The sequence below is a fragment of the Apteryx rowi genome, unplaced genomic scaffold, assembly GCF_003343035.1.
Source record: "Apteryx rowi isolate R43461 unplaced genomic scaffold, aptRow1 scaffold_259, whole genome shotgun sequence".
NCBI classification, from domain to species: Eukaryota; Metazoa; Chordata; class Aves; order Apterygiformes; family Apterygidae; genus Apteryx; species Apteryx rowi.
The window spans coordinates 831868-859806 of NW_020448963.1; the positions used below are offsets into that span (position 1 = coordinate 831868).

Below are 27939 nucleotides of genomic sequence, written 5' to 3' on the forward strand. Positions count from 1 at the left end.
AAAAAAAAAAAAAATCCGAGACCTCCTCTAACCAATAACCCCTGTTTCTGTGCTCGAATAACTTGGAGGCAGCCAAATGGAACTTAACCAAACTTTCCAAAACAGTCAGGGCTGGCGCGAGAACAAGCAGCATCCATTGCAACCCTCTGGGATCCTGTTTCCAAAAATACGAGCCGGAGCACAGTGGCTGCTCGTGAAAGCGTCTCGCAGCCCTGATGCTCGTGCGGGTGGAGCGGTGCTCTGCAGTGAAGCGTCCAACCCCAGATGCCGCGGCCGAGGCCGTGGCTTCTCCGTTTTCAGGTGCTAATGGTTTCCTCCGGGAGGAATCGAAGCAGGAGCTCCTAGCAGGCAGGCCACCGCACRTCTTTGAAGCATTTGGTAGTTAAATCTGTTGCAGGGGCCTGAGTGGTGAATGCTCGGCGTTGGGGCTCGGGGGAGCCGAGATCCTTTCTGAGCTGCTAACAGCCTGACACTGCTCTGTCTTCTCAAATTCAKTCTGCAGCTCGGATTCCCTGGTGAGCACTAATCACTGGGCTGAGTATGAAGGGAAACATACCCCACAAATGGGAAGCCCAGAAGCGATTTCCTCTTAAGCAGCCTGTCTGTGGACATCTTTGATCTGCTCTGAGGCGGTTTCTTATTCCGCCGAAGGGTCTCGAAGGCCGGCAGGAGAAATGGCGCYGCGGCTTTAAAGCAGCCTCCTAGGACAGACCTAAATGCACGCGCAGGTACCGTGCTGCGGATTTGCCACGGGCAGCGGATGCGCAGCGCCGAACGCCCGTTGCAGGCGCAAGGAGCTTGCTTTGGAGCTGGACTGAAGTTGCTCGCGCTCCCGTGGCTGCGGCGTTCACTTCTGTGGAGTGCTGGGTCTCCGGGGAGATGATGCGTGGTCCTTAGTGATGCACCGCGCTGCAGATCTTCCAACTACTTGGGAGGTCATGACTGCCCTTAGCCCTTAGATGAAGGCACTCTGCTCGCAAACAGCTCAGTAGAGTAAGGTGCCTTTGGTTTGGCAGTTCCTCCCGTTTCTATTCCAGCTGTTGGCATTGTTACAGCTTGGTTCACCAAAAGACGTGTAATTTGGGGATAACGGAGCAGAAGACCGTGCTGGAGGGTGTTTTAGAGGCTGCTCGATCCCCTGAAATGGAAATCCTACAGGTTGTGTCCCCTGGAAAACTGGCTGCAGCAAGATCTTGGTAGCTGGAGGTTCTTTGGGTGCTGACCAGTTGGGCTGGGGCAGACCCCTAAACGCACCCAGGAGACGTCTGAGACGTTTCTCATGCACTGAGCGCTCGAATGTGTGGATGACAGGAGAAACAGACTTTTTCGGAAACCTTTCTGTGGTGTTTAATAAGTTGCAAACATCTGCAAAGAATAAGAGAAACAGGGCAAGGGCAGAGCAGTTTTCTCCCGTCTTTTGGCATGGTGCAGTGCCTGAGCATTTTTGGTGGATGCATCATCCCCTTGAATTTGTCTAAATGTACGTTAACTTGTTCATATTTTTGGTGTCCACAGTGTCTTGCGGCAGTAAGTTATGCAACTTAATCATGCATCATGTTAAAAAGTACGTTCTTTGTTTTGTGCACAGGAGTCTTTTGGGAGAGGTTTGGCTGTTGCATTGTTATTCTGTAAGAAACTGTGAGCAATCTTTTCCCATTCATTTCTCCTGTGTTACTGATGCGTTTTTAGACTTCCCTGAGTTGTCTCTTTTAAAGTGGAAGGTCCTTAGCTGATGTACTCTCCATATGGAAGTTGCTCTGTATCTCGGATCATTTTTATCATCCACCTCATGACCTTGTCTAAGGGTGACCACCGCTGCAAACACCGTTCAAAATATGGCTTCATGCAGTGGTTTAATAACATTCCTGTTTTGTCCTTGGTTCCTTTCTTAGTAATTCCTAACATTTTCTCATTTTTTTTGATGATGGATGAGCTTTGAACTGATGTTTTCGGAGAATCATCTGTAGTGCTGCTGAGATCTCCTCCCTGCATGTTAATAGCTAATTTAGTGCCCATCATTGTGTTTGTATAATTAGGGCTCTTTTTACCCAAGTGCATTAGTTTCCTTTTGTCACCGTCAAATTTCATTTGCCGTATTATGGCCCAGTCACTCAGCACCCTGAGATCTTTCTGTCACTCTTTGCAAGTAGCGGTAGTTCTGGTAAACCTGACTAATTTGGGGACATCAGGAGACTTTGTCACGTCACTCTTTGCCCCCCGCTCCAGACTGTAGATGGGTGTGCTGCTGCAGAGGACATGTTTAAGGATGGCTCCTTGTTCACCAGGGACCTCTCTCCACCGATCATTTATTTATTTCTAGTCAGTGGCCAGAGCCTGGAGAAGAGGYCGGCACATCAAGCACTGCAGGTCTGTTCAGGGACCCCAGCGAGTGACACATCCTCAGCATCTCAATTACCACCCAATGTGATGAATATGTGTGTTAAAGGGGACATTATTCACGCGTTATGCAGGAGCTGGTCACCCTTGGTGGGACTGAACTCTGGGTACCCCTAAGATGTGCATCACACTTTGCCAGGTTTTTCTGGCTGGATGGTGTTTACTTGCAGTTTGGACATGCTGAACTTAATTCCAGAGCGGTGAGGTAGATCCGAATGTGGTTTCTCCACCCGCTATTAGACTAGGAGATCCACTTTATCTCTTTACTCACGAGGCTCTTTCCCAATGTTTGAGCAGCCAGCAGAGGAAGATTTCGTTATGCACTGTGCAGAATAGTGGGGGAATGTACTTTTGCACATGGAATAAATGGATGTTGCTTAGCCCTTGACTAAAGCTTGGCACAAAGAGTTTTCAGGGAGGTGGAGGGAGCCTGGTGAAGAGGACCCTGAGAGGGGGTCTAATTGCAGCTTTGAGGGGCAGTTGCAAAGAGGATGGAGCCAAAACCTTCTCAGTGGTGCTGGACGATATAACAAGGGTCAACAGCTACAAGCTGCAGCCTTAAATCTCAGGTTGGACATTGGAAAAAGCTGAGAGAGGCCCCCAGAGAGGTGGGGGATCTCCGTCCTTGGGGTTTTCCAAGTGATTTTAGGTAYGTGGCAAGGAAATGCTGCACAGGAATCATGAGGAGCCACTGAAGGCTATGCACTTTCCTTAGRCTGTCCCATGCCAAAAGGGGACCGGACACCCAGCAAAGCGAAAGCCGAGCGGTAGGTGAGGAGGAGGCCTGGGAAGTTGTACTGAGCTGCTGCGCCTGCACCTGTGCACGTGCCTGCGTGTTACGTGAAGAAGTTAAATGCAAAATTCGAATGCCCTTGCAGGTTAATACCAGAAAAATTCCCCCATATGACCAGACCTAGAAAAGAGGGATGGTATCCCACCTCGAGGAAACCCTGTCCGGAGTCTGGCGCTGTAGCGGACAACCAACCTGCAGAGTAATCGCAGCGTCGTGCAATCGTAAGAAGGGCCAAGACGAYGCGCATTTGGCTGGCGAAGCAAAGGGCAGAAGCGCAGGGAGATGATTTCTGCACCGTATGCCTCGGCGATTGCCTTTGTGGACTGTGACAGCCGGTTCTGCTCTCCGCGTTTTCAAGAGGGATATTGAGAAATAAACCCGGAGAGCGCTGCAGAGAAATGCAAACAGGGGCTTGAGGGCCACAGAAAATGCCCTTCCATGAGAGACTAAAAGAGCTCAATCTGTTTAGTTTATCAAAAAGAAGATTAAGAGGTGAGATGATTACCAAGAGGAAATACCAGGCTCTAAAGGGCTTTTTAATCTAGCGGAGAAGGGCATAACAAGAACCGGTAGGGTTAGACTGACGCTAAACAAATTAAAAAATTAGGCATGTGTTTCTAAGTGATTAACCACTAGAGCAAACTAATGAGAAAAGAGGGACTTCTCTATGTTTTGGAGTATGTAAAACAAGATGGTTCGTTTCTGGGCGCTCAGCTTTCACCCAAGACGAGCTATTGGGCTCAGCAAAGGGCAACTGGATGAAATCCAAGAGCCTAGCCTAGGCTAATGCTGAGCTAACGGCCCTCGAGGAGCCAAAGCCCCCGAATCTGTGCAAAGCTGTGGAAGCCGATGTGAAATCAGTGCAATGTTTGAATCCAGCTGCTCGGCAGGCATCAGGCAGTACCACCTCCCACCGGTGAGGAAACTCCTCTTCCTCTTCCTTGTSGGTCAAGCGACCAGCCCTGGTCGGATAGCAGGGCCTGGCACAACCCGTTTTTCCAAGATGAAGGCTACAGACCCTTGAAATCGGAACGGCTGCTGCCTTAGACTCCAGCGATCACAAGATGACAGATCTCAAGGGCAGCATCCTTTGGACACGTTGTCTTTAATGGGTCACACTGCTCTGAGCCCACGGCATCCACCTCGGTAAACAAGAATATAGTCTTCCGTGGTCTCCTCCGGCAGAGGCTGGGGAGAAGAGCGAGCCAGGCAGCGTGAGCCTGGTGTCTCCCTCTCCACCGCGGCCACCGACAGCCGCTGCAGGTCCAAGCATGACTAACACCTCGCTGCAGCAGGCTCTGGCTCGGGGCTCGTGCTGCCCGGTCGGCGTTGCCGTTGCGAGTGTGGGATGGGATTTCCAGGGCAGAGCTGAACAGACCGGCTGAGACTTCCTTTACGGCGGCTGATTCCTCCGCGCTTGGAGCCCTGCGGTGCTACGAGCTGGCTGGAAACCTCTCCCACCGCAGCCAGCGCTGAAATCCTGTGTCACGCTGGAAGCGTAAGCCTGGCTACGCGGGAGCCATGCAGAAGGATGCTTAGAGGAAGAATTTCCTCRCGTCAGAAGAAAAGAAAAAATCCCCATTCATCCAAGCATGAACGTCTGCTGGACATCGCTGGTGACCTCCGAGGACGTCAGCTAGTGTCAGGGACCTGCRGGAGGAAGGGTCAGCGATGCCAACAGCTTCCTCGCGGCCCCGGAGCTGGTGGCACCCCCGCAGCCTCACCAGCCATCACCAGGAGACCTCCTCTCCCAGGGAGGACTCATGTCAGGCTCGTGCCACGTGGCCATGGGCTGGGTTCCTCCAGGGAAGCTACCTTGGCATCTCTGATGGCACTCTGGCGAGAGGTAAGAGCAAGCTGCAGCGATGGGATGGAGGCAGCGGGGAGCCGGCTGGTCGCGGAGGACCGATTTCTGCTCGTCTTTGCTACCCGTCCTGTGTGTCCTTTATATGGATAGTGCAGAGATCCCCGTACCTCCCCCTCGCTTTCTCCACCTCCTTTCTTTGTACGGATGGAAGAGTGTGCAAGGGATTACGCTGTTGCTGTGTTGTTGTCCCCTAATCGATCGCCCTGTTGCAGATGCGTGCGACTGTGCATATACCCTTAGCCTAAATGCATTTGCATCCGCATACAGCCACCCTCGGCTTTTCGGCTCTGACAAAGAAACGTGGCAGCGAAGGGGGTTGCAACGCTGAAAAGGAGGCTATGGGAACGAGCCGTAATTCGGCCTGGCCTCCTGCCCCTCGCCGGCAGTGCAATGACCCTTCTGTAGCATTGTGAAATTTCCAGTGTCCATCTCCAACGCCGCAGCTCTCGGGTCTGTCAAGCATCATGATTCCTGCACGCCGGCTCCGCAACAGCCTGTCTCTCTCGGTCTCCCTGATCTCTCAGTGACCACCCACTGTGTCCTCCCGCGTAGGCCAGAAAACCTCTCCCCCGTGACTGCTGCGTCCAGCCCAGGCTGAGCCGGAGCAGTGGGAGAGATGTCCACTCCTGATATAAACAGCCCAAGTGACGGACAATCCCTCCCGCGCTGGGTCAATTGTTCCAACCTCCCTGCTGAAAAATGCACTTTCTTGCCAAGCTGCATTTGTCCAGCTCCAGTGAATGTGTCTGTGGTCCCCTAGGGAGATGCCCTCAAAGCGGCACGTCTTGCAGTGCGCAGTCTGTGCATGCACATGCAGCTCCTGTCCCCCAGCTGTGCAGGACCCCACGCCAGGACTTGTGGTTTCTGTGCTTTAACTCTGTCCCTGCCATCTGTCTCTGAGCAAATCACAAACAAAATCACCTTTCCTATGTGTTTCTTTGCCTCCTATGCACTGCTGTTATCCCTGTTTTCAGATGGTCGAGTGAAACAGAGAGGGGAACTTGGCTTGCCCAAGGACATAAGGAGTCAGTGGCAAAGTTGGGATTCAGAAACCTAAATCCCAGCCCTGAGCTCTACCCGCTCCACCTGCTGTCTCCATTCTGCATCAGTGCCTTTTATTTCTTGGTGCGCTCCAGCTTTTTGCCCGAGGAGAAAAGGATCATGCAAATGATTTGCCCCAAGGGATTTGTGGAAGCTGTTTAAGCCAGCAAATTCTGCCTTCTCCCCAGCTGTGCCGTGCAACTCAGTACGCTCATGAATTTCCCCTCCCCTAAGTGCAGGAAGGGACTGACAGATGTTAACACACGATCGGTGTCTCTGGAGAGAGGAATTAAAGCCACACTGGACCCTTCGAAGACACACATTAGTGTCAGAAATTTCTAATCAATCAGCTCAGAGCCTCCTGGGGTCAGAAGTCTCTTTGAAACTCAAATGGAGAATGGCTCCTAATGGGTTTTATTTTGATTGCTATAAATTGATTAGCGTTAAGATAAACAAGTTTTGTTTCCTTCTGAAAGCTCTAAATATGCTCTGGGGGAGGAGAAGCAGTGGAGTCTGATCTCTTCCCATTAGGACGTCTTCACTTAGCTCCTACCCCCTCAGCAGGTTGCACCAGGCACATGAGACCTTTTCTTTTCTCCAGAGCTGGCTAAAGGTGCATCATACAAAGGGGCTTTTGCTGGAGCGGGATACGGGTTGGTGGAGAAGGTGTGAGCATCCTCTCTGGTTTTCTCGAATTTCCTGATGTGAAATGCTGCTTGGTCCTCAAAAGAAACAGTGAGGGTTCGTGTGGTGGAAAGCGTGGCCGTGTTTGAGGAGCCCAGGCTGGATGACTGCATGCTTTTAAGAGCTGTTTCAGCCTGGCAACTGTGATGCATTTGAGAGACTCTTTGCGTGGATCGGTGCTCTGCTAACTTGGAGTTTTCCCTCGTGGGTGCAAGAAGCCATCTGGGATCACACTGAAGAGCTAGGGAATGAAGGAGGTTGGTGCATGAAGCTGCATTTTGCAGGGCACAGGGTGCCCTCAGCCAAACCCCACTGCAGTCTCAGTGAATAACACCTTTTTGCAGGAGCCGTTCCTCTGGGTGCTTGCTCAGTGCTTCCTTCTAGCACCACTGCTGAGACAGTCACCAAAATGCAGGAGTTCAGGCACAAAAGTGGTCTGCTGGGTCTCCAGCACCCTTTGGAAGGGATGTCTARGTCCTGGGGCTGGGCCGCGCTGAGACGATCGCCAGGGCTTGCAGCTGGGTGAATGCTGCAGTGTGGCAGCTTGCAAGGGCCTGYGGTGTGTGGTGGGATGCAGCGTTGCACGAGGCTCCGGGTAGGGCCTGTTGCATGGTACTTAGCAGCTCATGCCATGCCTGGATGAGAGCAGACCCCAGCACCCTTGCTGGATGACCTACAGCCCRGTGCATGCTCTCTGAGCTCGCTGGGCAGCTCTCTGAGCTCCTGCTGCTCTGCCCAGCCCCGACCTGGCAGGATGGAGGCCCTTGTGCTGACGGAAAGTCAGCGCAAGCATTCAGTAATGCCTTTGAGTTGCCAAGGTTGAGCAAAAACAGGGATAGACCTGCCTGTCCCCTGGTGCATCACTGATGTGGGAGACCGTGGATGCCGGTTTTAGGAAGTATCAYGTATCATGGCAGGGTGCTGGGCCATGCTGGGCTCCTAGATGGTGTCATTGGGGAGAGTTGACCTGTGATGRGAGTCAGGGCAGAAGTTAACAGGTCACCTGCTGCCAGACGCATTACGCTGGGGCATCTCCCTGTTCATGACGACAGTGTCTTGCAACTGCTGGTGGTGATGGTGGTGCTGGTTGGTGACAGTATGTTGCTCTCGGTGGCGACGGTGTCTCTCTGCTGCATCGTGGTGGGTGTCTCAGCGTTGGTGGGGATGGCGTCTCGCTGTTGGTGGTGACAGCGTGTCTGCTGGGAAGTGACGGGAACGCTGGGTGTGCTCCTGGGAGGAGGCGACCGTAGCGGTGCTGTGTGCTCTGCTGTGGAGCGAAGCCCAGGAGATAGGCAGTTCATATTTCTGTACTGAACAGGGAGCTGACATTAATGAACAGCTAATTAACATCGCAGGGCTTGATGGTTGCAGTGTCAGCGTCCCTAATTAGTCTCGCACTAATCTGCTTTAATTAACTGTCCCTGTCGCGGTTTTAATTTAATTTTCAGCTCTAGACCAGAGACAGGAGCCCTGTGAGCATTAGGGTCCCAGTACAATGGCGCTATCTGCACTGGGACGGACTGGCAGCACGGTGCCACTGGGATGGCCACCTGGAAACCCCCACGCAGGGGAGAAGCAAGACTGCTGTGCACAGTCTGCTCGTGCTTTGCCAGTGATGAGCCACCGTCACCGCTCTGCCCCAGCCTTCGTAGTCCCCAGGCACATCTCCACCTCCGAGACACGGTGTGTTTGCTGGTCACATCAGTAGCTGCCTCTGGCACCCTGTGTGCCCTGGATTAGCGCCACAGCATCAGGACCAGCATGGGTGCTGCCAAACCAAAGCTCCCTGCTGTTTTGCCTGCACCCGCCTTCTCCTCGCTTGGAGGACACGTATTGGAGGGCCCATGGCCCTCATGATACGTGATGCCTTTTCATAGGGCTTCAGACTTGTTCTGCATCAGCACCAGGAGCTCCCCATGCAGAGCAGCCAGTGAGCGCTTTCCCTCCCATCACCTTTTTGGACATCCTCCGCAGAGGAGACATCTCCTTCACCCTGTCTTAGGCCAGCCAAAGATCCAAGAGCTGGGCGGCAGGGTCTGCAGGAAGAGAGCTGGAGACTAAATTGGTGGGAGAGGGAGCTCCATATCCTCCTGTGGTTGAGTCCGAAGGTTGTTCAGCTCCTTGTGTGGGAGGATAGACCTTTGGGGAGTAGAGAGAACAAAGTGGAGACACTTGTGATGGTCTCCAATGAGAGAAGATGATATCACAGGAACAGAAGCTGTGGGGAGAGGTACCCCAAAGTCACCAGGCAGGGAAAGAGAGTRTCTTAGCAGCCTGAAGATGCCGTGAGGAGCTTCTATTTAATCCCAAGAGAATTGCCATTTGCACAAGGAGGGACAGCAGGGCCTTTCACTGCCTAGCAGAGCTCCACCTTGCAAGCTGACCGCAGATCGCACATGTGCCCTTGCCCCGGACACCAGACATCCCCCCCTTCCAAGGGGATCCAAGCTGCGTGTTGCAGATGGGGCCAAAAGGGGTGGGATAGGAGAAGGTGGAGGCCTGACCTGGAAGGACACGAAAGCTCAATTGTGGCTCGTGCGAACCCCTGATAAAACGGTTCCCCGTTGACATTTCTGAGGTGTAACGTACCCCACGAGGATGAAGGATGCAGATGTGTCAGGGTAGGAAGTCTGGGGTTTTGCACTCCATTAGTGAGGCTCGCACCGGGGGTGGGCTGGGAACTGCACCCCCGTGACCCAACCTGATTCGGCTTTCCCATCTCCGCTCCCGTACGGCATCCCTCGTCAGGCAGGGCATGAATCTTCTCAAATGCTAGCGTCTCCCTGCGGGACGTTCTCCGGGACTGTGTTAATGTGTAAGACCAAGGAAGGCCTTTAAAGTGGGAGTTCATGTTTGGCAGCATCCCAAAGAGCTCCGCACTCCTGGGCTTGATTTGCCCGTGTGGATTAGCAGGGCTCTGCCATCTGTCCTGCTCACAGGCCTGTCTGGAATCGCTCCAGACACTTCATGCTTTGAAGAAAACCCTTCTCCGAACACGGCCCCTACTCCAAATAACCCAGCTGCTTCCCACCTAGGCAAGTGCGGTTGCTTTCCCTCTCCTCTCTTGCAGTTGGAGAAAATCCTTGTCTCAGCCATAGCCGTAACCATAAATCGTGGGCTTTGAGAACTGATAATATTTGGGAAAATGCAGTGCAGGTCACTAAGAAGGACCTTGAGGACCCATTGCATCCAGATGAGATCTGGGCTCGGACACCACAGCCTCCATAGGTTAAGAAGCCCAAGTCCACCTATATTTTTATACAGTTGCTGAGGGAATGGAAATTGGTGGTTGTACCATGCTGCCCATGCACAGTTCTCACATCACATCCGAGTCTGACCCAAAGTGCTGGATGCTTTCTGGCTCCTTCGTCGGAGGATCTTGCTGAGCCTTCAGCTGCAGCTTCATACAGGGATATCACATTGAGCCCGTTCTCTGCAGCAACCTCTGTGCTTTCCAGCCTGTTTTCATCAAGACGGCACGTGCTACTGGGGACCACTTTTTGCAGAACACTCAATAAAAACCAGGCTCCTTTTACATGAAAACCTACCACATAAAGAAAATATTTCAAGGTGTTTTATTTGCTATCACTTTCTCCACTGACTCTGTCCCTAACAGTGTGCCATCATTTTGGCCAAGGTCAGCGTCAAGCTAAGCACCTCTCACCCTTCGAAATCATATGCCGCAATATGACTGATTTGGCTGGTCCTCCGTAGCATTCCCACTATTGCTAGATTATCTCATCCTGCCTGGCTTTGGGAGCTAGCTCTGATATTCTTCCTACTTATAGTGGGAATGGAAAGTTTTAAGGAAGTGTCGACTATGAAATGCTCCTACTTCATTCTACATGCACTAACGTTTATCATATAGCCCACTCTTTCTGTGTCACAGTAGACAATTTTGCCGTATCTTGGGGGCTGGCACATATCTTTACTGTGGCTTCATTTTTCCTGCAGTCTTGGTTTCCGCCCTGTTGCTGTTAATCTTGCTGGCCCTAGATTTTCCACTGCCCAATTTAGTTTTTCTTATCAACCGCTTGTATTTCGTACGTGTTAATTTAAAGTCACTGCTGTCACTTTGTGAGTTTTAAACGTGTGTTTTTAATCCCTCACTGTCATTTCTTGCCCAGAATTGTTTCCAACCGACAAATCCATCTTTGTGTTGGAGAATCGCTTGTTCTAGGGGGCAACAACAACTTTTTTGAGGCAATCATCTCAGCTATCGTTCCCGGTGTTTTGTTTTATGTTTTCTGGCCTTGTTAGCTTTGCTGGCAGCAGCTTTCGGCTTCRGGAACCCGTTCGATGCTCCAAGCACGCCCGGCGCTGGCAGCACGCATCGCGGGCGAGCTCTCGAGCGCGGTGGGAGAGCCCCGGCTCTTCTCACCTGGCCAAGAGCCTGGTGGCACAGCGTTTTGGAGGGAGGCAAGCGATTGCCACCCACCATTAGCAGCTACAGCAGATACCCCACTGCCGGGCAGGGTGCGAGGCAGCGCGAAGCAGTGGAGAGCTCTCCCGGGCGCCGCGTCCGCAATTGCTCGTAGTGTCTGATTTCTGCAAAACCGCTTCAGCACACGTCGCTGGGGTCTGTGCAGCGTTTGTGGCCTCCTTTTCTTAACCCTGACCGTGATAACTGTCAACACTTTGCCTCCTGTTTCCCACTTCCCTTTCTTCCTTTTTTTCTCTTTTCTCTTTTTGCTTCGTATTCTGTATGCTTCTTTCCCCTCTCTGCTCCATGCTCTGTCCCCATCCTTCCCAGGAAGGGAGTCCCTCCAGGATATGCTATGAGGAATGTCAGGGAGCAAGAAGAGGATGCTGTAGATCCATACCGAGTGCTGGGGAAGACCCGTGATTTATTGAGAGTTACTTTTAAAAGCACAGAGGCAGGAGCTGAGTTCAGCTTTCATGCAACTGGAACCAGCCGTCATTCTCCCAAGCTTGCTATTGCACGAAAAACACCTACCAAATTGACGCATTGTGGGTAGAGGGAACGCCAGTGGTGGAGATGGCTCTTGGGTGCTCATTCAGCCACAGGTTCCACAAGTTGTGCAAAACAGAGACTTTTTAGAACGTATTAGAACGTATTTTAGCACGTATTAGTAACTGTATATTCCCGCCTGATGTCAGAGAGGAGGAATTTTGAGTCACAGAGATGGAGACCATACTTAGCGCAAGTCTCCAGGAGCTTGGGGAATCTCACCAGCTGGGGCCCACTTCTGCTGCCGTGTTTTTTCTCCGTGCTTTGTCCTAAACATCCGGCAGGCCGCAACAACTGATGCCCAAGAGCCGGCTCTGTTGTCTTCATTTTACAGGAGGAGAAAACGAGGCTGAAAGAAGAAAAAGCTTTAAGAGTGCTCGAAGCAGAGTCAGGTTGAACTTTTAGTGTCCCCTGAATTCTCAGTTTAATGATGCCACAAGAGAGACTGACCTCAGACGTGGTTATGAATGCTCAGCAGTCTGCAGAACAAAATCAGGTCTCGGCTTTTCCCGGGCATGCAGGAGACGTGAACGCAGAGCGGAGGAGATCCTCATTTTGCAGAAAGTCGAGCGAATGCAGGGCGAGAATAGCTCTCTGGAGAGGTTTCATTTCCTGGTGGTTCTCTCTCTTCCTGTTTCCATCTCTTGAGCTTTGCCCACCAATGGGTCACTCAGCGATAGTCCATATACATACGACTGCCCGTTTGCTGCTAAACCTGGTGCATGTCCTGTCYGTCCTGTGCATACGTGGAGAAAATGATGTGCGATCATGTAGTCCGCTCTGTGCGATGATGCACACAGACGAGAGCTTGAGGGGCGAGGGAAGGGGCTGCTCGAATAGCTTTAATTCTGCCATTTTTGAACTTTTTAGCACTCGAGCTGCCAAGCTTAAAAAAAAAAAACCTTCTTTCCCCCGCCATGAATCTTTCTGATTGGAATACTTTGCGTGCTTTATTTCATCTGCAGTGCTCAGATACCAGGCTGACTGCTCTTAAATAATGCCGCAGACAGACAGACCGACCATATAAACGAGGATATATGTAATGACAGACACTGGAATTCTAGCTATGCCCTCTCTAGAAAGAGGGGCCATCACTCACCGTCYGCCTTGCTTTCCCATCTCTCCTTTTCCAACCCTTGCTTGATGCAAGCTCAAAACCCGTTAAGTTTAAAAGCCTGCAGGCACCCGTTGCGCCGGAGAAAGGGCCAACCCGGCGGTCAGCTTTGTTCCCTGCTGGTTGTGCAGGTCCGTTTGGGGTTGTCCTTCTGGGGGCGGCTGGTGGACCCTGTCCCTGCRGGGGTCCCCTTGCAGCCCCCCTTCCCTGCCTCTCTGCCGTCCGCGTGCAAGGTGACACAAGGAGCCCCCGGACTCACRCCGTGCACTGCCACGGTGGCTCCTTGCCAGCTGAGGCTGCTTGAGCTCGGGTCATTTGGGAAGCTTTAAAGACACTTGAGGGCCAGAAATGTGCCGGTTCGGAAGTGAGTGAATCAAAGGTGGCAGGGACAGATGGACTTCTGAAACGGAATTAAAGTTGCAGATTGGCGCGGTGGCCTATGAGGTATTCGTGGTGACAGCTCCAAGGGACYCTGCTTTGCAGAAACGGACTGTCATTTTCAAGTGTGATTGATCGATTTAGTGAAGCCAGTGAGTTTAAGCARAGTGAAAAAGCAAGTTTGGTCCCCGGGCTATTCATACAAACAACTGTTTGACCTTTGCGTTCCGGGTAGAAGTAGCTCTTCCTGCGTTCAGGCCAGCAGTATGTTTGCATGACACCATTTGCCATGCATGTATCTGTACAGTCAGGCGGTGATAGTCCATGGAGCAGGGAGCAGGCTGCCTGTTTAAAAGCTTGGGAAGTGGAAGTTCGGGCGACTGATGGGCAGCTGGAACGACAGGAAAACATCTGTCAGTCCCTTGGGAAAGAGTGCATGAAAATGGTGGCTCGTCTGTCCCGCATCTCGCCAGACTGCAGCATGGTTGGGCAGTTTGACATTTTGAATCACAGGCTCGTGTAGGTTGAGAGGCGCCTCTGAATGTCCCTTCTCCAGCCCCTTGCTCAAAGCAGGGTTGACCTCGAACAATTGCTCAGGGCTTTGCCCAGTCGAGCGTYGCATATCTCCAAGGTCGGATATTTCCCCTCCCTCCCTGGCCTCTGTTCCAATATTTGACTTCCTTCCTGGTGAAAAACATTCTCCTTATATCGAGGTGGATTTTGCCGTGTTCCAACCTGTGTCTATTGCCTCTCATCCTACCCCCATGCACTTCCGAGAGCCTGGCTCCATCTTCTCTACACCCTCTCCTTGGGTCATCGTAGACAGCGATAAGGTCTCTCCTTTGCCTTCTCCTTGCAGTCTAAACAAGTCTGATGCTCAGCCTCTCCTCATCCGCGACATCCTACAGCCCTCAACCGTCTCGGTGGTCTTCGCTGGACTCATTCCAGCGTGCCAGTATCTTGCCTGTACTGGGGATCCCCAAACTGGACACAGTGCTCCATATGGGTCTCACAAGTGGCAAAATGAGGGGTCCATTGCCGCGTTCAGAGGCTGTTGCTGACATCGCTTCGTTAGAGGTTTGGCACGGAGAAGGGTTTAGCAGCAGAGAGACAGAAGAGCTTTGGGTTCAGAGAGGTTATTCCAGGGGAAGGCTGAGAGGACGAGGGTCCTGGGGAAGTGAGTTCCCATCCCGTGGCTGTAGTGCAAATCCACCCTTTGGAGACGGAGGCTGTTTTTTTCCAGGCCATGCCTGGTTGCACAGTGGGAGCGCAGGGATCCTAGGGCAACTTCAGCTCCTCGGAGCCTGTTTTGGAGGAAGGCTGGTTCTCATCGGGTTTTACCCTTCATAAATATGTTACAAGACTTCGGGATGTTTTGGGAAGTGGAGGTGGATGGTGTGCAACCGCCCTTGGCAATGTGCGACCTCTGTTCCAAGGAGGTGTTGCCTGCCTACAGCTTCTCTGCTCGCTGCAGGCTGAGAAGAAAAGTTACTGTATAACTACATCCCAAGTGATTCAAACCATGATAACTGACCATTTTTAATCAGCCTTTATGCCAGCTCCACTCAGCACCTAGTGCCGGCAAAGAGCAATGTTGTCATCTGGAAAGCGGCTGCTGGCGTTTAACCAGCTGGCATGTTTTAAACTTGTCTAAACTGGGTGCTAAGCGGTGTTAAAATGTAATGATTAAACATGCCCACTCTAAGTTCTCCTGCCCACCCGCACCTCCACCTGGAAGAGCTTATTGCGCCCTGGAAAGGTGCCTTTGGGAATGGCACTGAGGAGGGGTCTGTAGGGTGCCTGCTGGAGGTGGAGAGTAGCCCACCAGGGTGGGAGGACACTGCTCTGTGCCCTGTCCTCATTTCATGAAAAGTCAAGGGAAAGCAATTGGGAAATAACGCCGTCAAAACTTCTGTGCGCTGGTTTTAGAGGGATAAAGCCTCRGAGTCAGGTAGAAGTGCCCTCCAAAAACCCTGTTTTAGCAAGTCTCAGACTTTGCCCCCTACCCTGAAACCGCTCCCCTTCCCACACTTGCCTGCTTCTCCAGCGTCTGGAATAACTGAAGTGGGCTGAAGGCAAGTTCAAGTATTGCTGGTAGCGAAGCAGGCRGCTGTGGACAGGGATCTTTGCCGTCTGTGGAGCATTGGACCCACTGTGGGTCACCTCTGCTCAGGTAGGCTTGAGAAAGCCGTTGTGCTCCCTAGCACATCACCCGGGATGGGTAGAGACAGCCGGCTCGCAAAGGCTTGAGCAGCCACGGATGCGCTCGGAGGCACTGGAGCTGCATGCACACCTCCACCTGGGGGCTGGGTCATGGTTTTGCTCACGTCTGGAGATGTGCAGAGCCTGGGTGAGCCCTGGCTTTTCTGGTCCCCCAGATCCCTCTTCTCCCTCCCCTGTATTTGCTATTTGTGGATGCGCTTATCCATCCATCTCCAGCTTTGCAACTCCAGATTTGCACCAGCCTGTGGGAGCAGAGCTTGACCCACAGACCTTCTCGCTCCCGTCCTCCGGAAGAACTGATTGTTTAAGGAAGTGTCTTGTGAAAATTGCCGGAGTGAAGCAGAACAGGTCTGCCGGGCTCTGTTTCGCCGGTGCCTCTGTCAGTCACTCTCACCTCCCGCTTTTCCGTGGGTCAAGCTGTCTTCCCAAGGACTGAGAAGGGCTGGGAAGACCGGCCACTTGGAAGGGCTCTCATCCAGGAAAGCTCCCTTTTTACTTTTATGTTTCCTTTAGGATTAAAGCCATTCTCCTCGGGCTCTAAGCATGGAATGTTTGTCAAGTTTATGAGGGCTTTTAGAGAGGCTTTTAGAGAGTCCCCCCTATCCCTTCTTTTATAGGGCTGAGATAAGATTATCTTTGTTTTAACACCAATTAAAGCAAGAAGGGTTTATAGGATTAGGGGTTTTCCATCAGTGCAACTTTGATGTCACCACTTGCTTGCTCAGTTTGCTTCTTCCCTGCGTTAAAAGGTTGGGAGCCTTTTCCCATAATGGTTAACATACCACCCTCAGGAGACAGAGCTCTCCCAGGCAGAAGCTTCAGAAAACATTTAAACAAGACCAAACAAAGTAACAAAATGTGAAAGTCCTAAATTCTTCTGGAGACCAGTTGGAGGAAGATGGCTTACCATCTAAACGAGCACCCTTTAAGAATGTGACACTGCAGTGTTTATATCTATTTTGAAAAGGGCATGCTTTTTGCCCTGAAAACATTTTTTTTAAATATCAAAACAAAACAAATTACTGTATTGTAAGGAAGCAAAAGCAAAAAATAAAAAAAAACGCCTACAGTTCTGCAATCGGAGGCTGGAAAACACATCAGTCCGTCCTCTGCACTAGAAGAAAGTGAGAGGCTGAATAAGTAGAACGTGACATTTGATGTATCTGCTAGCACGTAACCGTACAAAAATAACTTCATGGTTCAGCACCTCATCTGGTGTAGGCTGACTTTGCTCCATGAAAATTGCCCAAGGGCTCCGTGGGGCAGTGCCATTTCCCAGCACCTGAAGCTCTGAGTCTTTATGTGCATTCCAAGCTGCTGAGACAAGGTTTAGGGGTAAAAATTGTGCAGGTGCTGGCAATATTCTCAATTTCCCAGTGCGCTGGGATAGGGAACGCTCCTAGACCAACAGTGCCCAACATCTCCAGCATGGTGGATTTACGCCAGCAGAGCACCACTGGGTGCTGAGCTCAGTCTTGCAGATCGGTCCTTAAAGCACTTCAGGCGTCTGCAGGAGCGCGGTGGTCCAAAGCATCTGCTGCTGCCAGAGCTGTGCTCCTAACCTGTAAACTCTCCAATCGGTTTTGGCTTCGCCTAGGAAAGCTGGTGCCTGGCAGTGAGCTGTCGGCGGTGTCCGTAGGGCTGGTGGTCACCCTCATTCTAGAACGCCTCACCAAACAGGCATCTCCCAGGAGGTTTGGGGCTCGAGCGTCCCTGTTGGATAGGGAAGGTGTTTCCCCTTGGGCGCTAACTGAACCGCTCTAGCAGAAGACTTATTCCTCAGTCCTTGTCTTGTATAACCTGAGGATGCTGGGAGCACCCRTGTCCCTCTGTGCTAAGGCAGGGACAGAAAGCTTTTCATTTCTTTTTAGAAGTTTCTGCAAAAGGTCAGGGAGGCAGCCTGTGGGCTTGACCGGGCTCACTGAGCAGGTAAGAAATTCCAAGCATGTTTCTCGCTGACAGGCGAATCCCATCGCCGCTGACGGATGGGCCGCCGAGAGCAGGTCGGCCAGGGGGTTTGCAGGTGTTCGTGCCCACAGGTGCTGCCGTCTAGCCAGATGCTTGAACTTCTGAGGCTCGCTAGCGGGGAGATGACCTCGTGAACCCTGCGGAGGCTGAGGACCCGGGCTGCGGGAGGGATTCGCTGCCAAGCGCCCGGCACGAAGCCTCGCTCAGGCGAGAGCTTGGCCGCGCTGCTGGTGCATGGGCGCCCGGAGGGGAGCTGAGAAGGTTCGGACTTGGGGGGATCCCTGCCTTGAGGTTGTCCTGTGTAGCACGCAGGCAGGTGATGTGCATGCTCTTGCAGGAAAGCAGCGGACTGCAGATGCTCTGGCTTTGTCCAAGGCTCCGCTGCAGACTTGACTGTCCCGGTGTCCAAAAGGCTGAGCTCCTGGACCATCCTTGTTTCCTGGTCTTTGGAGCCCATTCTGGGCTGGCCTGAGGACAGTCTGGCTAGAAGGTCAGGGACTATTTGTCCTTTGCAGGGCCTTCCGTCGTGCTTTTTAGGGGAGCACCCTGAGCAGGACGTCATCCTGTCCGTATCTATATGACACCCCAGTGCTGGGGTCCCTTCACAGCCCCACGCTGACCTCATGTTGCCCCTCTGCACCTGCAAACAGACCAGGTCCTGTCCCTAAGCGCCCCCACAGCAACCCTGTGCTGTCCCCCTGCCCCTGCACATTTCTTCACCCATGCAGGCATTTTGCTTTTAGGTAGGAGCTCTGTGGGCCATGTGGACAGTGCTGTGGAAGTGTAGACCAGCCGTGAAGAAGGCTGAGACACCAGAGATAAAGGGCCGGTCCACTTTCCTGACCCTTTCTGCTGCCAAAAGGTATGGGTGAAAGGTGGTTAGAGGAAGACGTACCCCCTTAATCCGGGCACCCCGTGATAAGCTGCAAACAAGCAGGGTGCAGCATGGAAGGGCCTTGAGGGAGACGCTGCAAAGGGAGTTGTGTCTGAAGGCACGCTGGGTTGAAGCTGGGAGGCAGGTGGGGCAGTTCGGGGGCATTTTTGGGGAGTGGTAGAGCAGAGGATGTGATTTTGGGGTTCTTGGCACCTCTGACTGTGAGGTGGAAGCAGTTGTACCCAGGTGCTGGGATGCTGATGTGACTCAACTGGGTATCCTCAAGGTGCCAGCAAGGTGCAGCACGCTGTTGCAGTGGACAGCGTGGGGAACTATCTAAAACCTGTTAGCGGTGGGAGGATGCTTTCACAGGCCTGTGCTGTCAGCTTCTATTTCTGTGTTGTTGAGAATCACTGGGTTAAACAGGTACGTTTGCATTGTGACTTCTTCCTTTATTGACAACTCTTTAATCCACATCACAGAAGTCAGCTGAGCTCCACGTTCCTCCTCAGTTAATCTCRTTTAACCCTGTTTTCCCTTCTGTATTCGTATCGTCTGCTCTCCAAATACCATCAGTGTCGTTGGCAGTGACAGCACCTGGCAGTGGGATTAATTGCTTATCTCAAGTATGAGGTAGCAATGTAGGCTGCTAATTAAATTTATCAGGAAGGAAATTACAGGAAATGTGCTCTGCGTGGAAGAAGGTTGTCCCAGGAAGGACAGGGTGCAGAGAGCTGGCACCTAGCAGCCCAAAGTCCTATCTCTTTCAGCAGCCAACTCTAATGCCAAGTCCAAGTTGCCTGGGTGTTACCAACTGCCTCCCATCCATAGCTCTCCAAGGCAGGATTTAATCCTTTCCTCTATAGCAGTGTGCTGGCCAAGCTGGAGAGACCACGTCGGACATGTATGCAGATCCAAGGAGAACAGGCAGCATTGCACTTTTGGGTTGTCCAGAGGCCTCTGGCAGTGCCTTTCACTAAAGAAACAAGACCCCAAGGTGTGAGGGCTTGGAGAAATGGGCAATATTTGCAGGTGACACAAAGTGTTTTTGTCTAGCGTGGTCAGAAGGTAGCTGTACAGGCCAGGCTAGGGGAATGTGCAGACCCTCACACACAAAATTCAGAGATAACACGCATCTGAGGGGAACCATGAGATCTTCACTTGCACCTCGCTGGTCTGAGAGACCTTGGTGTCACAGTGGGCAGCCCCAGAGAAAGCTGTTTGGATGCAGAGCTAAAAACACGAGTCAGGGCACAAGGAACGGAAAGAAGGATATGGGAAAATAGGACRTTGTCATTACAACACCCGTGGATCTTTCCGTATGAGTCCTATGCATGGGCAGGCAGGAGGCCAGAACTAAGCACCTCAGACATGGTGAGGGTCACGGAAAAGTTGCATGTGAAAGGAAATAGAAGGAAGGACAAAGATGGGTAAAATGGTGAGCAGCCTGGGGAAGTTAAGAGTAAGACTTTTTGCCCCCCTCATCTTGTAACACAAGAAGGAGGACACAGTTAGTGAAAGGAAAAAGGGTTAAATTCAGAGCTGGTTGGAGTTAATATTTTCTTGCCCAGGACAACATCATATATATCCCTCCCTGCCCCCAGGATTAGCAGAAACCTGGAAGTGTTGGTGGAAGGGACCTTCAGGGTCTCTAGTCCAACCTCCCATTTTCGGTGGGGCCATCACTGACATTAGATGAGGGCAGCCGTGGCTTTTAGCCCAGTCTTGCAGACCCCCAAGGAAGGAGATCCCCCACCTCACTGTGACACGTCCCAGGGCTACCCCACCGTTTGGGAAAGGAGCTCTTCTTTACATCCAACCTCAATTTGTGGTCGTTGTCCCTTATCGTGTTGTCTGGCATCCCTGCGTTTGGCTCCGTCTCCCTTGTGACTGCCCCCAAGTAGCTGCAGCTGAAATTAGATCCCCCCTCACCCTGGCTAACCCAGCCCAGATCCCTCCACCTCTCCTTGTATGTCCTGTGCCCCAGGCCTGACCGTCTTGGTGACCTTTCACTGGACTCTCTCCGGTTTCTCCATATCCCTCTTGAACTGGGTGACCCACGGTACCCCAGTGGCAGCATCCTCAGTGCCTCGCAGGGGGAAGATAACCTCCCTTGATGTGGTGGCCGTGCTTCTGCCATAGCCCAGGGCCAAGTTTGCCTAATTCTCGATGAGAGCGAACTGTTGGCGCCCGTTCAGCGTGGCGCCTGCAGAGTCGGGGAGGACAGTACCGTGGTTTGTGGGCTCAGAAACCCGACACTTGCCTAGGATTGGTTGGGTAATTAGGTTATCAGTGTTAAAAGAGTAGATGCTAATGAACTGAGAGGAGCTTGAGGAGAGAGAGGAACCTGCTGCTGGGCACTGACTAATGGGCTCTACACTCACAGCTCCTCCAAAAGCTGCTCTGATGCAGCTCCAGAAGTGTATCAGGGCTCAGTGGGGCATGTTTGAATTAGGGCTTTGCAGAAGCAAAAGGCAACCAGTTCCTGGTCCCTTCAGGGCCCCGTGCTGCAGGGGCTGCTGACAAGGTCAGACATCAGAGCATGCCTGCCTGTCCCCTTCATCAGGCCCTGGAAAGAGAAGGAAGGCAGCTGGGAGATAAGACCAGGGATTTAAGACTCTCCGCGGGTCCTAATTGACAAAGCCAGGGCTGCCTGTTTTCCATCAGCCATTAAAAAAAGCCTTGCTTGAGTGGTATAGGGCTGCCAGGAGAAACAAAGCCAGGCAAACAGAGCTGAGGAGGACCCTTCATCAGAGCCATTATCATGGATTTAAGGTGCCATTTTGGAGACTTTTATTGCAGGAGGGAGCTGTTTGCTCCGAGTTGGTTGCAGAAACGGTCTGGGGGTGGGCTCCGAAGGCCAGGGCAGTTCTCAGTGCACGGGAGCCTGTTCAGAGCCGGTGTTGCTGCTCAGCTCGCGCTGCGTTAATTAAAAAGGAGGCTAGAGAGAGGCAGCGGGATGGGTTCCTCATGGCACCCCCACTGCATGTTGCGTTCCTGTGCCCTGGGGCTCCGTGGCAAGGTGATGGCTGGGGGACAGGGTGGACGTGCCTCTGGCAGAGCCTGCTGGATCAGCACGGGGGACAGCCACTGGCCACCTTTCCTGGAGGGCAGACCATGCTGCGGACTGGGAATGAAGCTAGCTCCGGCCACCAAATCAAGGGCTGGCCAACACCTCGAGTTGGGACACCAGGTAACAGCAGCATCCTTYGCACAACAGCTTTGATGGGAACAGCCCCTCGCTTAACACAGTGCACTGCCGGGGTCAATCCCACTCCCAAGAGAAACAGCCCAGACCCCAAGGCTGCAAATGAGGAACCCCTGTGAGGTCTGTCCTACTTGTTTGGCCGATGGCTTTTCCTTAGAGTCGAGCCATGGATGCTTTTCTCCTCCAGGCTGCCCTGGAGCAGGCAATACTGCAGGGAAGGAAGGCTGTATTTATAGAGAGGAGCCAGCCAACCTGCTCAGCCTGTGCCACGTGCCGCCAGCCCGGTCTGCGAATAACCCCCTGCTCCTCTCTCTGTGCCAAGCGAAACTTGAGGAACGCTTTCACTTTTTTTGTCTCTTGGGGCCAGCCACCAAATCTCAGCAGCGTAGGTATCTTTTTGATGCATCTAAATCTTGATGCAGAAGAAGCCTCGGAGGAAAGCTGTTATTTTTAAAATAAGCGTCGGGAAGGTGGAGGAGGCCTGTATCTCAAAACGTCTTGGATCAAATGACCCTATATTTCACCTTGAATGTCAGGCTAGAGCAATTATGTATTTTGGTCCTACCGTGTTTGAAAAATTGGTATTAGCACGGGAACCCTGTTATCATTTTAACTACAGAGCCACCATCGCTTCTCTGTAACAGAGAACTACTTAGCTGTCACCTCTCCCAACAGCTTTAACACTCTCTGTGATGGGTTTGTACCGAAAGACATGCTGGGAATAGGGTCAGAAAATAAGTCAAAAGCCTGGGGGATAAGGGACAGCAAGGATGGAAAGATGCAGGAGCRTAAAATGAGGGAAAAGCTACTTTTTCAGCAGATCCCATTGCTTTAGGAGACAGAAGGGACTTTGCAAGCAAGACAGCTGACAGTCTTCCTCTGGAGGCCTTTTCTCTCATTGGGAGCTCAATATAATTTTGAGGGAAGGGAGATGAAAACTGGAAAGAAAAAAAAAAACCAACACAACTTTTTTTCAATGAAAAAAAAATAGCTACTTCCCAGTAACAGCACTTGCTTACGGTAACCCCGAGCGTATGTTTTTCCCAGGCTGTTTTTCTGAACTGCCTCGTTCCCGAAAGCTTTGGCAGCGAATCGAAGCAGAAGTTTGTTTAACTCGTTTCAGTGCAGAAACCACCTGCCACCCCCCAGGCTCTACATGCCGCACAAGAAACTAAGTCGCAAGCAAGAGTAAGCACGGCGAGCCCTGCCGACAAGTGCTTACGGTCAAGTTTTTTACGCTGGCATCGGTGATCCTTTGCCTTGGAAAGGGCTTGCCAGTGTTTAAAGCTTTGCAGTGGTATCTAAGCTGTCTAAGCACCATGGTGGGCAACAGCATCAGCCAAAGGAGCCTACAATAAAGAGGAGAGTCGGTGGGCACCTATATGAATATGATAAACTTAGGAAGAGTCAATACTGCTTTGCAAAGGTCAGTCCTGCCTCCAGCAGGAGGGCAGGTCCCTCGCCAMAGGCTCTAGAAGAAAGCGAGCAGCCCGAATCCCACAGTGGAGAATTGCAAAAGGACCTCGCGAGTCTGAGAGACCAGGGAACGAGAAGGCAGTTGGAATGCAACGAACACACAAAGTGATGTAAATGGGGGAAAACAACCCAAACTTCACAAACACACACACACACACAGGCTGTGAACTGATCACCTTCGCTCGAGAGGGAGACCTTGGGGCTATGGTAGGTGGTCCTGTTAGTTCAGTGACRGTTCGGAAAGAATGTGGGTGTTACTAATTATGGGAAAGGGGCAAAGAGCAGAATAGAGAACGCTATTATGCAACTCGTTTGACAGAGGTTTATGCAATCCTAGGGGCCATGGAGAAGGTGGATGAGGACTGACTGTTCATTGCCAGCGCAAGTGTTAGATAGCCTCAAATGAAACAGCATCTGGCAGCTTCAAAACAGAGGGCAATAGCTGTTCATGCAATTACGCTGGGGAGCTCCCCGCTGCAGGATACCACGGATGCAAAAAGTTTGCACGGAATTAAAAAAAGTGGCTGGATAGCTTCTCAGAAGAAGCGTCCCTCAAAGGGACGTTACGTGCAAAAAGCCTGCCGCCTTCTTGGAAAGTTCCCGAACTAGAGATTGTTGGAGGCTGGGAAAGTATCCTGGGAAATCCCGTTCGTAGCCTGATCCTTGGGCTGCTGCTGTTGGAGGGAGGATTCTGGTGATTGTGGACTTTGGGTGGACTCGGTACAGCCGCTTGGATCTTCTTATGCAATCGTGGCTAAAAATCCTCTTTAAAATCCTAAAACTTACTAACTGGAAGCTGCTCCGTGTTAGGGTTTGGAGGGGGGAAAGGTGYGTGCGTGGGAACCCCGTCTCTGCAGCCAGAGCGAGCAGCAGCGCCTGCCTTCTTGGGGGCCTTCAAACCAGCTGCTCTTTCTCCACTCTGTTTATTTCAAATTGTCAGATTTTGGCTTTGGACGTTGCAAAGCCCCAAACGGTGGTTTCCGGCAGCTCCGTGAGACTCCAGGCGGCCCCCGCCAGCCCTCCTTCCCCCGCCGCACTCTTTCCTCACCGCGCAGGCTGGGGCTCTCCTCTCACGGCTGCTTTTGGTTTTCTTCCAGGCTGCCCATCAGGGACGTTCAAGGCCAGCCAAGGGGACGAAGGATGCGTTCACTGCCCAATTAACAGCCGGACGACTTCGGAAGGGGCCACTAACTGCGTGTGCCGAAACGGATATTACCGGGCAGATGCTGATCCTATCGACATGCCGTGCACCAGTATGTGGGCTCTGAGCAACTGGGGAGGGGGCGCACGTGGCTAGCGGAGGAGACACAAGTCAGTGAAAGCACTGTGGGATGCCCTCAGAAACCATCCCCTCTGTCTCAGAGGGGTTTTGGAGGATGTTCCTAGCCAGTGGGCTAAGAGCGCCTCTTCCCGAGTGGCCTTGCAGGCACAGGCTGCTCTGCAGAGCCGAGTCTTGTCTGGGGCAAGGGAAAAGGAGGAGGCACAGGACAGATAACTGGTCCCATCCAGCACCATCCCTTCCTGAGAGCTGGTGCTGACCTAAAAGAGCTGCTGCGGGGTAACTGGCTTCCACCCCATGCTGGGACTGAGGAGGAGGGAAACGTTATTAAATCAGCTTTCTGTGCCCTGCTACGGCGTAGACAAAGGCATGGAGTAGCCATGCCATGGAGTAGCCTTGCCAGACACCAGTCTCTCTTTTTCCATCTAAAAGTGGTGGAACTGGTAACCACAGATCTGTGATGGGCAGGTCTCAGGCTCATATCTCATACCTCTTTCTCTCTCTTCCCTTTGCAGCCATCCCGTCTGCCCCCCAGGCTGTGATCTCCAGCGTGAACGAAACCTCGCTGATGCTGGAGTGGACCCCGCCGCGGGACTCCGGGGGCCGGGAGGATCTGGTGTACAACATCATCTGCAAGAGCTGCGGCTCCGGCCGCGGGGCTTGCACGCGCTGCGGGGACAACGTGCAGTTCGCCCCGCGCCAGCTGGGCCTGACGGAGCCTCGCATCTACATAAGCGACCTGCTCGCCCACACGCAGTACACCTTCGAGATCCAGGCTGTCAACGGAGTCACCGACCAGAGCCCCTTCTCCCCGCAGTTCGCCTCTGTTAATATCACCACCAACCAAGCTGGTAAGAAACGTATCTGCCACCACATCTCTCCAGGCTGAGACTCTAGGAAGGGGGAGTAGGGGGCTGAGGTTGATCTCCTGGTCAAGAGGTGTTGGGTGAAACTGTGTGGGGTGAGTGGGATTTTCAGGGCAGAGAAGATGGGGTGGGACGTGGCGCAGTGTCTCTTGCAAAAAGGTACTTTTAATCCAGTTGCACTGGCTGCTGGTACTACTGAAGACACTGCGGCAGTTCTCAGCATTGCTGGCAGCTGTGCTACAGGCCCTGTTACAGCTCTTGGTTCCTGAGGAGCAAACAAAATTAGCATGAGCATCTTGACACAAGCTGCACTCTCCGCCCTGATTGCAGAAAAATCGTGGCTTATTGCCCAAAAGCCAGAGCTGGTCTTCAGCACAGAAGAAAGCCGCATAGAAGAAGGGCTGGGACCCAGATATGCAGGAAAATTATTTGGAAAGCTGTTCCAGGCAGATCGTGTGCCATCTCACTGCAAAGTCATCTCCAGCACTCATGGGCTCTTGGTGAAGAAGACCAAGCGGCAGAGCTGGAAGGGTTTCATTCAGAGTCCCCAGCTACTGCTCTGGTCCAGGGAGCATGTACACTTCGCCTGTGCAGGGGTGGCTTTGCTGGGGGAAGGAACATGTCAGGGTCGCTGGTAGTACAGCATCTTAGGAGATTCACAAGCAGCCACCAGCTAGCAGCTGTGGTGGTGGCAGAATGCCCTGAAAAGCTGCTAATCAGGGAAAGGTCCATCCTGCTTCCCCTGGGTCCAGCTTGAAGCCATCTGGAACTGAAGCGCGTATTTGGGCTGAGTCTTTGCTTAATCCGATTGCGCAGTGGAAGCACACCAATATGGTGCGAGCGTGTGCGGGAACAGGTGGGTTTCTGCACTCTGCCTGAATGCATGCGATCTCTGCATGGTAAGTGTGAACGTGCTCCAGGCTGCCCCAGACGCTACATGATCTTCAGAACTATATTGGGCAGGGGTAGACTACTGTATTTCCATAGAATTGCTTGGAGTGCATGAGACATGGTTTGGGCTGGCTGCAAGGGGACAGATGGCATTTGCTCTAATGTAAAGTGACAGTAATATAGACAGGCAATACCTGGTTGGGCCTGGAGAGCGCCAAGACAGAGGTAACCTCCAAAAATGTTTTGGTGACACAGGAACTGGTAGAGTGACCACTGATCTTAAGTTAACCTAGCAGTCATGGGGCTACGGTGTTTTTAAGCCCTAAAGGCAGATTTAGCGTATCGTTGAACCGTGGTTTGATTAGGAACGGGAGCGTGTCCACACATGACACCGAGAGGAAAAGTGGTCTGGAAGGGTGGGTTGTTGCAGCTTCCTTCAGCAGAACTGCCTGTGGCCAGGGGAGACAGCGCGCTGCGGTGCTAACTGCCTAGCAGGTGTCTCCGTACTCCCCCCAGCACTGTTCCCACACTACGGATAAGTTATTTAACGTTTGGATTTCACACCTGGCAGTTCTGCAGTGTAGCTGTTACCTTAATGCACTGCTTCCACCTCGGTGGCAAAGGGAGAGCTGAAGTTGCAGATGGATTTTTTTTTCTTTTTTTTTCTTCCCCCCAGTCCCCTGGATCCTCCTCCTTGTGTTTTCCTTCTCTGACACTCCTTTATTATCAGGGCTCACACTTCTCAGCCTGTGTGATGTCTCTCTTAATGTATCTATTCATTAGCACTAAACAGTAACTGTCTGCTTGCTAATTCCTCTGTAATTAGAGGCTCTGAATTCTTCTGCTTACACTCAGCACCGCCTGGCAGCCTTGATGTAGATCATTAGCAGTTGGTAACAGAAGCTGCAGATGCAAAGATAGAGCTGGGACAAGGAGAATAGAGGGTGTTGTGGTAAAAGGAGAGCGGACTGGGGGAAGGGAGGCGATGAGCCCGAGGGGGGGGATCGGTGGTTACGGCCCCCCTCGGCACGGCGGTGGTTGGTGGATCTGCCTTTGCGAGGGGAGGCTCTGGGTCGAGCCTCTAGCTCAGTCTCGGGCGGAGCAGAGGACCTCACGTGCGCCCACCGTGGAGGCAGAGCTTGTCCTTGCTCCTCGTTGGCAGCGAAGCACTCGCTCTGCTGGACTTTGGGGGTTCTCCCAGTCCAGCGGGTGGAAAGAGCTGCCGGAGAGCCGGGGCCGGACTTCTGTGCCTTTTGCATCCGTACGGTGGTAGCTCAAGGCTGGAAGCTGAGCAGGCGGATGGTGCTCGGCGCATGTCAGGCTGGGACAGGCGCATAAAGAAGTGCTGTCTCCACTGAGGCACCAGCTGACGTAAGGCTTGAAGGAGACGGGAAGCCGTAAAAAGATGGAGTTGAGGGGCGTGCACAGACAGCAAATGGCAAGCTGGCATCTGCACATGAATGAGAAGGTTGTGTATTGAAAGCCAGCATTAGAAAGCAAGGCAAAATTGCCCTGGTTCACCCAGGGATAAAGTGACCACTGTTAGGGCATGGCTGCAACTCCTATGTTTGGTGCTTTCTAGAGTGAGGAGAGATGCCATGTCACCAGCAACATCTCTAACCTTCAGCTATCCTAAATTCTTCAGCATCCCAGGAAAATGCTGCTGTGAGAGRGTGGGAAAATCATCCCTGTAGAGCAACCAAAGGGAAGGTACCGAGTGTGACCAGAGGAATGGCACTTGCAGGTGGACGTGGTGGTATGGTGACAGTGGTCCCAAAAGAGAAGCTTTAGGTCAAGGAAGGTGACCTACAGTTCACCTTCCTGTTCTTCCAAAGGCAGCTACAGTCATTGCTGTAGTATCGCTCTCCAATGATTAATTACTGCTGTCATTTAAAATGTGCAGCTTGC

The 27939-nt window shown here is 52.3% G+C and overlaps 1 protein-coding gene across 3 annotated transcripts in view; it reads left to right on the forward strand.

The window, feature by feature from the left end:
- Positions 1–27939, forward strand: part of EPHB2 (EPH receptor B2) — a 125875-nt gene that overhangs the window by 59345 nt on the left and 38591 nt on the right. For all 3 annotated transcript variants that reach the window (XM_026067381.1, XM_026067380.1, XM_026067382.1), the window contains exons 4-5: positions 24093–24248; positions 24790–25125. In XM_026067381.1, coding sequence (XP_025923166.1) covers positions 24093–24248; positions 24790–25125 — 492 coding nt within the window. The remainder of the gene's footprint in view (positions 1–24092; positions 24249–24789; positions 25126–27939) is intronic.